The sequence below is a fragment of the Dermacentor andersoni genome, chromosome 5 (genome assembly GCF_023375885.2).
Source record: "Dermacentor andersoni chromosome 5, qqDerAnde1_hic_scaffold, whole genome shotgun sequence".
NCBI lineage: Eukaryota > Metazoa > Arthropoda > Arachnida > Ixodida > Ixodidae > Dermacentor > Dermacentor andersoni.
The window spans coordinates 99061978-99071712 of NC_092818.1; the positions used below are offsets into that span (position 1 = coordinate 99061978).

The 9735-nt window shown below is 48.9% G+C and overlaps 1 protein-coding gene across 1 annotated transcript in view; it reads left to right on the plus strand.

Moving 5' to 3' along the window:
• Window positions 1-9735, plus strand: part of mas (trypsin-like serine protease domain-containing protein masquerade) — a 44004-nt gene that overhangs the window by 502 nt on the left and 33767 nt on the right. The window contains exons 2-4 of the mRNA XM_050179727.3: window positions 346-1569; window positions 4715-5365; window positions 9641-9735. The exon at window positions 9641-9735 is cut by the window's right edge and continues 54 nt beyond it. Coding sequence (XP_050035684.2) covers window positions 346-1569; window positions 4715-5365; window positions 9641-9735 — 1970 coding nt within the window. The remainder of the gene's footprint in view (window positions 1-345; window positions 1570-4714; window positions 5366-9640) is intronic.

Sequence of the window (9735 nt, forward strand, 5' to 3'; positions counted from 1 at the left end):
ATGTGCTCTTGATTTGGCTTTCGCTCATTTGATAAATGGCTGCTTCTCCATCAGTCATAGCGGCTACGATGTCTTACTTTCTCGCATGAACTGCTGTTCAGGGCTAGCCAACTAGCCTGCGTGCTAATCATTTGAAGTGATGTGCTTTGCCTGCGATTCCTATAGTATTCTATATATGCGTAATTTAGCCCAGGGGTGGGCTCTTATGTATGGTCCATACTATTCGTCGTTGACAAATATCAGACTCATTTGGCTTAATGCTATTGGGGAACGAGTGGCGCTTGTAGTGTGTGCATAGTAATCTTGATGTTAACAGTGCTCTTTGATGCATCCTTTTGCTTCTAGGAATACTGGGTTCTCTGACATCCACAACCAAAGCCCGTGGGTGTCCAGGGGAATGCGTGCACGCTATCACCGCCCTTTTGTGCGACCAAGTGGTGGACGAGATTCAGTGCGGCGCCAGCTACCTACGCTGCTGTGTTCCCAAGGAGTTTAGCCTGGGCGGCACGGCGGTTGAGACGTCAGCACCCTTAGCCGAAGACGAAATGGTTCCCGCCACTTCGCCTGCTTCCACAGTTGACGAAGATACCAACGCGACCGTCCCCACACCTCTTCCTCCCGTGACTCCAACAGTGGAAGCACCACCGCAGCAGCGCCCGTCGTCGACGCCACCTCCACCGCAGCCCACGCAGGCTTCGACTCAGCGTGACGTGTGTCCCGGTGTCTGCGTCGGCAAGGGACTGTCACAGTACTGCCACCGCATTCTCAACTCGCCATCCTGCGGTCCTGACGCCGTGTGCTGCACTTCCGCGGATGGTCCACCTCAGGCTGAACAACCGGACGACGGCACGCTCCAGCAACAGCCTGAGCACCTTCCGTCGCGCGATGCAGGGCAGGAATCGAAGCTCCCGGAGTGCCCTGGATCGTGCGTGTCTCCTCTCCTCAGCATTCTTTGCGACCACGTGTCGACGGTTCACTCGTGCCCTACGGGCGGCTCTTGCTGCGTCAGCGCGTCGGCCACGACCACGGAGCCTCCCATACCGGCCTGCGACGGCCGCTGCCTCCCGCCCTTCTTGAGTGGCGTTTGCCAGAAGCCCGCGCAGCTCGTCCTTCGCACCACGACGTGTCCGAGTGGAACCATCTGCTGCTCCCAGCCAGAGCGTGACCAGAGACCCGGAGGTGGATATTTCGCACCGCAACAAGGGGCTCCCATGCGTCAACAGAGGCCAGCGATGCAGCAACAGAGGCCCTTCGGAGCCATCATACCGCAGGAACGTCCGTACCAGAACCACCCGCAGGCGCACGACCAGCTGAATGCCGTGATACCCGTCGACCAGGCAATGATGGATCAGCTTGCCATGGAGAGTGGTGGTGGGGGACACCGACGACCACAGCACGAGCACCTCGGTCCGCCACAGCAAGGGAGGCCAGACTTTCCCCACAGGGAACCTCCTCAGATGCCCCCGCAGGGAGCACAAAATGGAGTTCGACCAGTCAAACAGGGAATTGGCCCGCCAAAGCGATTGAGACCGTCACAACACCACCCTCCTGGTTCTTTACAACGCCCTGGTAAGCGGGACTCATAGCTCACCTGAAGTGCACAGAATTTGGCCTCGTCGAAGAGGCGTAGGGAACATATGTGGCAAAATCCATAAAGCTTTGCGTCCATGATAGGCATTTGCACCATTTGTCATTGGCTGGCTGCCTCCGCTGACGGTGGGATCGTCATCACGAGTGGCTGATACGTTATCTCACCATTCGCTCTCGCGTACGAAAAATTTTGTGATTTAGGCCGCAGATCTGAAGGAATTGACGCAGCATCGCTCCACAGAACTGTGCGAGCAACATTCAAGGCGCGTGCTTAATCTGATATGTAACTTCAGCGTTGTTCCATCTTGGAAACTCACACGGTAAATATTTAGGGCCCGACTCTAGAATGTACGACTTAGTCAAAACAGTTCTCTTATAGGTCATGAGTCCAAATACGAGGTAGGAATTAGCACAGTACTTATTTCGCACATGTTCTCGCAACAATTCACAGTGAAATGCTGTAGTGGAAGGGACGTCATTATTACCACACATTTAGGATAGTGTGGAAGCGTCAAATAAACACTTCCTGTGGCTGTTTCTATGGCGCTAAACATGATTTGACCGATTGTACATGCTTGCGTGTCTTCCTTTAGTTTTATGCTCGTGCTTGTTTACTTCTGTTTTCCTGGCCATCCCCTCACGTCCGATATAGCTCAGGCGAATGCCTCACTCGAATTTGTTTCATTTCTGGTGCACTGTGGGCTCACAAATTCGGAGTCTTAAGTATATCATTTTTCTGTGACGCCGAGCAGGGTGCCAAGATGCACGTGGCTTTAGTACTGTCACATTCGTTGAATGAAATCACTGTAATGTGCGACGACACTGCCGCGATAAAAAGGTAAATGAAGCCTCTGAGTATTTATCTCCACCACGAAAACATCCCACCAAGACCATATATTTTGCTTTTGTTCCGGAACCAAGTAGTACGAAATACCATATGTATATTTGTGTGAAAATAGAAAACCTTTCGTAGTCGGTGGCTTTTCAAAAATTCAACAAAAACACGCACTGCGATTGGGCCTTGAACTGTCTTGGCCAGTCTAGCCGTTTATGTTCCAAGCCACAGATGAATTATTTCATGCGAAAGATCACGCAAATTGTCTCATGAAAAGGGATCGAGGCGCGAACCGCGCCACCGTAAGGTGCGCTTTTCCTCAAAATGCGCCGTGCCTTCGATCATTTTGCTAGGCCTGGAGACTCGGCACGCTTCAGGAGTGTGACTATTTCAGTGTAATATTGCCTAGATGTAGGAGATTTCTAATATTTTAACGGTAAAAATGAACTCTTACTGTATGGATGACTTTTTGTCTAATGAAGATTACCATGCTAATTCTTTTTAACAGACTGACCAATATACTTACCGTTCTATAGAAGATATTAGCCGATCTTGAATGTTGCTTCAGCGGAATCCTTCCAAAGACTAGGTGACAACACTAATTTGCATTGGCTATCTTCGGTAAAATCAGAATCACGTTGAAACGTCTGTTCAGAAAAGTGCTTCGTTACGTTGAATAAAACGTCTAGCATTTCTCGACATATTCAACAAGCCAAGGAAATCTCATACCATGACAAATTTACACTCGTAGTTTTTGCCTCACTGTCACACTAATTGGCACTTGAAGACTGTTCATGGCACAGATAGGCAGGCGAACGAAATGTGGGCGTAAGAAGAAGAAGGAGGATAATAAGTACGTCGGTAAGAAATTTGGTGAACTTTCAGCTTGACTTGTCGTGCTTGATTTTCCAGCAGAGAAGTGTCTCAAAGGCAAGAACGGTTTCTCAAAAACGCGTTGTTTGCGGCCATAGCCGAAGGAAGCGAAGGGATACACACCCACTGTTTTATTTACTTTTCATTCAACTGAAATACGGTAATTACTCGTATGATGAAGCGCATTCATGCACGTTTTTCTGTTACATATTTGTAGCCAACTATAGTGATCAGGTCTTGTCTACTTATATAAATAAACGAGACGAAAATGAGTTTCGAGATATAGCCATCCACGGCGCGATATATATTGGCATTTCACGAGTATTCCCTCCCCCCCTCCCCCCTTCCTTCCAAGGATTCCGTGCAGTGCGCAGCTATTCAGAGGCTATAATCTAACCGCATGATGGCCACTGCTTTTTGCGCCACCGGAGTGGGCTGGGTGATCGCTTGGTAACCAAATGCAGCCACTGTGCGTCACAAAAGCGCTCGCTTTCAACTTGACCCAAAGTGCATTAGCTCGATGTCCCCAGCGTCCAACGGTGGCGTTACGAGCGCCGACAGCCGTGAGGTGTGAGCATGAGTCTTATGCATGGCGGAACGCTTTTCCTCTTCCTAACTAAATGCCTATGCCTTCAGCGCTGACTGGCTTCATTTGCGCAACTGCAATAAGTCAGTCTATCGACATTGAAAATTTTATTTATTAATTAGCAGTGCGCTCGCATGAGGCGGCCGAAATGAGCATACCACGTGATTATTACGCCCAGAGGCGCTAATGAAAACGTAAAATCCGCCAAACATCTTGCGTGCTTCATTTCTGGTTCGATGCATCTAGACGCCACGAGCCTTTGCTTCACAACGCCTAGAAAAACACTGATCGAATAATAGCGTATAAGTTCGGTACGATGAACGAGCGCAATTATCGCTGCCTCAAATATAGTGTGTACATGAGTCGAAACTAAATCTTATACCCGACAAATTATCAAAGTGCTCATTTGGCTCATAGAATACAGTAAAAGAATCAAAATTCGCTTAGACACGTTCCTGAATACACGCTCTTGGTCGTTACATGCTTCGATTCCCAGGTAATTTTTTACTCTAGGAAAGCGCCCCTGGCGTTTAGTTCTAGCGTGTGTATATAGTACGAGCAAGAGTGTTGATGCGCTATCGCATAACCCATACGCCGGTAAAGCCAGAATGGAAATAAATGCCAATGAACAAAAATGTACCGACTAAACAAAAGCAGAATAGGCAAGCGATATCTGATAGCTCGCAGCATAGCCCGCGTCTGCAGGCTGCCTCGACACGCAACGAAGGCGTTGCACAAATGGCGCGTTTGCTGCATTGAGTCCTGCTACGCATGTCTCATGCGTCCCAACACCACGCGGAAACAACGAAGCAGTGCAATTTCCCTCGCAGCACCCCGACCGCCTAGCCCCGGCAGCATGGACTTTCAAGGGGGCAACCAACAGGGCCCGGTCGGCTTGGCTAACGACGAGTCGAACCAGCACATGCTCAGGCCCTTGAGACCTCCCAACTCCGACGAGAGACCGGGGGGCGGAGAGTCCAACGCCCTTCCAGCTCCCCCGCAGCCGCCCCAACAACAGCATCATCAAGGTCCGCCTCCGTGTCCGGGCAACTGCATATCGAGTTACCTGCGGTTCGCCTGCTTCGGCGAGAACGCCATCCATCCGAGGCTTCTGTGCCCGCAGGAAGGGTTCGTGTGCTGTGCCAACGTGGCCCAAGTGCAGAGGATCGCCGAAGAAGCCGTTGCTGCGGCGGCGGCGGCCGCTACCCCAGCTCCCGACGAAGACGAGCCGAGGCCGGAGACGCCCCCTCCTCCTCCGCCGCCGTCGCAACCCCCGCCACGCGCGGCCTTGAACCCGGACCCGGGATCTCGGCCCCCGCCACAGCCGCAGCGGCAGGTGCCGCGACCCGAGGCCCAGCAGCCTGAGCGCCAGCAGCGACCAAACCCCGCACCTCTTCCTCCACCGAGAAAGATGCTGCAGCAGCCAAATTTCTTGCTCCAAGACGCCGAGATCGCGACCGCATTGCCTTCCAGCACGACGAGTGAGTTACACGTTCCCTTTTATTCGCACTGTGGCAGCAGTGTGTTCATAACCCTAAAATACTTTCAGGTCTGCATTTATGACAGCCAAAAGTTGTCCAAGAAGAAAGTATTTTATTCCATAGTTACATACATGCAGCATAGGTATGCGCATGTTCTTGATGTGTTCAATTATCAGAAACGTGTCCCATGCGTCGAACTCACGTATGTAGCTTTATTGTACTTGGCAGTGGAATTCATTTGTAAAACATTTCAACTCTACTGCAAAGCTGGTGCTAGCTGGGGAGTTCTGCATATTTATAGGCTATTGCAACTGGCGTTGTTCCAGATGGTTCAACCTAATGTCTTTTGGCCACGGCGGCCGCATTTCGATGGGGGCGAAATGCAAAAACACCCGTGTACTTAGATTTAGGTGCACGTTAAAGAACCCCAGGTGGTCGAAATTTCCGGAGTCCCCCACTACGGCGTGCCTCATAATCAGAAAGTGGTTTTGGTACGTAAAACCCCACAATCTAATTTTTTTTTTTTAAGTGTCTTCTGGGACCTGTGTGGGTAAATATGGAAAACTGCATATTAGAAGTATACACGTCTCTGCAAAAAGTAAAAGAAATCCGCGTATGTGATAGCTTGGTAACTGCAACTGCTCTAACTACGTAAGCGCGTTTGATTTCTTTCACCTTCTTTTGAATGCTTCCGACTCAAAGACAACTCACATCTTTTTTTTTTTAACTTATACTGGGAATGAAATCACTAACTAGGCGAACATGAACTGTGTTCATAGGAATCCAAATACAATATTTCGCACTCTGGTAGCCCGTGTTGTCTATTTTTCGGAGGGGAAGGGGGTGGCAATCAAGGCTGATGATTTGTATTTTCAATGCGTATCCTACCTGAAGCCGCGTCTTCTAATCGCTGGTACGATTTCAATATGCCGTACTAGCGGACCCAAATAGCATGTCTCATGGCGTAGGCGGATGGGCTTCTTTCAGTCTTGTAAGTTCGGTGGCCTGTTCGTTCTTCATGGAAAACGCTTTCCTCTCAACGCGCCTAATTACGGAAGTACGCATGTCAGATGCTGGGAGTTGAACCTTTCTTTTTCTATGAAATAACTTATACATTCGTGACATATGCATGATGCGCACGCATTGTGCCTCAGTAGTTCATTGAACTCAGAAAGCATGCGAAAGGGCGCTATGTAATTCGCCTGACCACAGACGTGCATTAAAGCTAAACTTTATTTAAGGTGTCATTGAATTTATCAGACATTTGCGTTAAGCACTCAACCACAAAAACAATAATAAAAAAGAAAAGTTGCGCGCACGTTATTTTTTTGTCATCGCTCTCGATGCATCAGGGCTATAATTAGAAGGGATAAATTGGGAGGGATAAAAATTGAGTAAGGCTATAGCGCGAAATGTTAGCCAAGTACTGAAGATAACGGGGAGTTCATTTGTTAGTCCTCCCGTCTTAGGGATTTTTTTTTTTGTAAAGGCGGAATTTAAGGCTCAATCTCCAGCAGATATCAAAAGATGGCTACAAAATTACAAAAGTACCTATTACGCCATTACACCCAGCCAAACAAGTTGGCTGCCAAAGCTATTAGCGCCCGTCTTAGGATCATCGCTTTGACATAGTGCAGCAACCATGCTTTCTTTTTAAATCTTCATTAAGCGAAGTCTGCTTTTACTGGTATTGTGCTGGGACACATTTCCTACCCGAGTAACACAGCTCTAAAAGAACCCGCCGACGAGAGGCGACGCGACGCTCAAAATAACGCCGGAAAACTGCGTCGCGCGTTGTTGTCGTCACTTTTTTTTTCGACTAGGACACGGGCCATCCCGACTTTCTCCACAAACGAGTTGGGAACTCAAGTTACAGTGCTTTCAGACATCCTCCGACGTTGATTGCAAAGAGCATGAGGTTTTTTTTTTTTTCCGTGTCAATTCCGGCGATGGCGACGCCACGTGACTGCGCTTGAACGCATATAGAGGAAAGGGAGGGGATCGTCGCGTGAGGAGGAAGCAGGAAGGTGCGCCTGCAACCCCCCACCCCGCCATCCCCACCATCTCGTTAACAGAGCGCGCAGCATGTCGCGGGTGGGCGTAGAGAGCGCGCGTGTTCCAAGGGCAGGAGGGGACCCAGTTGCGCGCGCGTTTTGCATAACCTGGCGACACACCGCTCGACAAAGAATGCGCTCTCCCGCCTCCCTCTCGACATAGTGACCCGCTTTGGGCGCGCACCATTACGAATCGCGCATTAGAGAGAGAGAGAGAAGTAAGAGGGTTGGCTCCGGTATGGAGGATATGTTTCTTCTTTTTTCCCAAGTCACTTCCCAAATCCGGAACTGGAAGCGGACGCATGGCTCCTACGTTAAAAAAAGAAAAAGAAAGGAAGATATTAATAACGTTCTAACAACCAAGATTTCATGAAGATAGCTTGTTGGGCGAGTGGGTACCTATAATGATCTTGAGAATGCCAGCGAAACAGAGAAGGGGAGGAGGAAAACCGAAAGGACGAAAGATATACAATGTTGAAGATATATAGGGCACCCTAACTTCGAGTTTGTCTCTGTCTTTCTATTGCGTTTATTATCGTTTTCCTTTTCTGTTTCTCCGACATTCCCCTGCCTTAAAGCAATTATTTTGGCAAGGCGTTCCAAGTGCCGGCGGAAAATAGGCACCGCCAACGGGACGAAGTGGTCGACGTCAGCTGAAATTCTTCGGGAATGTGAGGCCAAGTGTGAAATATAAGTTCGCTTAAATTGTGTCAGGCAGCCCCAAGTAAACTTGCTTGTACAGCGCGAGAACATAGGAAGAAAAAAAAATAGTTATGCTCCCGAAAGAAGCATATGCCACCGCGTACGTGAGGTGTTTGCGATTAGAGTGATCGCATGGTGTGTTATTTCCGTGATACCTTTGCTCCTACTGACACAGCCAGCTGGAGTCTTGGTGATGCATATCAGTTAAGAGGCACTGTAAACGCTACTATATATAGACCTGCCTGATTCAGCGTTGAAGCGTATTGCACCGTTATCTATTACGTATCGTTATGTGCCGTAGGTCAATCAGCCCTTGAGAAGTTACCTTGGTATAGCTGGAACGATTGTCGGAAAAATGTCGGAAATATTTGTCTCCTGTGCTTCTGAGGTGCACCCCCTCACTCAATTTGCTACAAAAAGGTTCCGGATCTTCTTTTGCCGCCTTGGAAGTATTGTTCACGTACAAATGCTTGGACTGTGTCCGGAATCAATGACAAAGCTTGATTTGAATGGAAAAGAAAGGAAAACGCGTGCGTTAGCGAGCCATTCATCTCGTGCACTAAGCAACAGATTGATCTACTGAAGGATATTTATGCCCATTCTTGTCCATAGTCACTCCTCACCTGTATTGTTTTAATCCACATGCGGGCTCCCTGTTCGCAGTGCAGTAGACATGAGGTCGCCGTCTGCTTAAGTAAGCAGCACGTGATGTAAGGATCAGAAATTAACTTGGGACAAGGTGCCGTCCTTACATTTCATGGTATCGGGCGCCAGCTGTATCAGTAAAGGTTCGAGTAATATCCTCTTCGTCACGTTTTTCTTTTTTTTTGTTTCTCGTTTCTTTTTTTTTTCATTTTGGCGATCGCTGTTGCGTTGTCCCAGTTGATTATATGTTTGCACCTGCTCGCCTGCGCCGCCATTGCCTCAGGCAGCTTATTGTTCTTATCGACGTCACGCTTGTGCTCTTTCTGTCATCCAGGGAATTAGCTCGCTTCACCAATGTAGCTGTGTCTGCAATCCGCCCAGGGAACTTTGTAAACAAACTCTGGGAAATTTTCATCTTCGATGAACTACCAATTAAATTTTCACTTGGTCAGTGACCAGAATTCCTTTCGTTTTTAAATCGAATTGCTTTTTTTTTCGGCTCTTTGGTCCGTTTTCGTGGTCAGTGGTGGCCAGTCAGAGGATGGTGGTCCGAGGTTGGAGCAAAGGTGCCGACACAAGGGGCGCGTTGGTTAGCCGAGCGCCAAATGCCATAGCATAACGCTTGAGACGCACGCGCTGTCCACATATACTAACGCTAGAGATGTGCTGGTTAACAGCTATGTTCTCTAAGGAATTGCGCACTTAAACAATAAGTGCTACCTAAATATTCTCACTGCTGCAAAGACATGTCCTCTAGCATACCGTTCATTTAATAAAGCGAATAACTTTCTTGAAGCGTTCGCCCACTGGCTCACATTGACGGTCATCGTCGATGCCTTTTGCAAAATTTATTTTATTCTTTGGCGCATTGCAGGGACCCCATCCGTGGCCAAGGGCCGCCGCCCACCGCGTCCCTCGACGTGTGGCGTCAAAGGGGTCGGATCCGGCTCTGGACCCGACCGGCGCCAT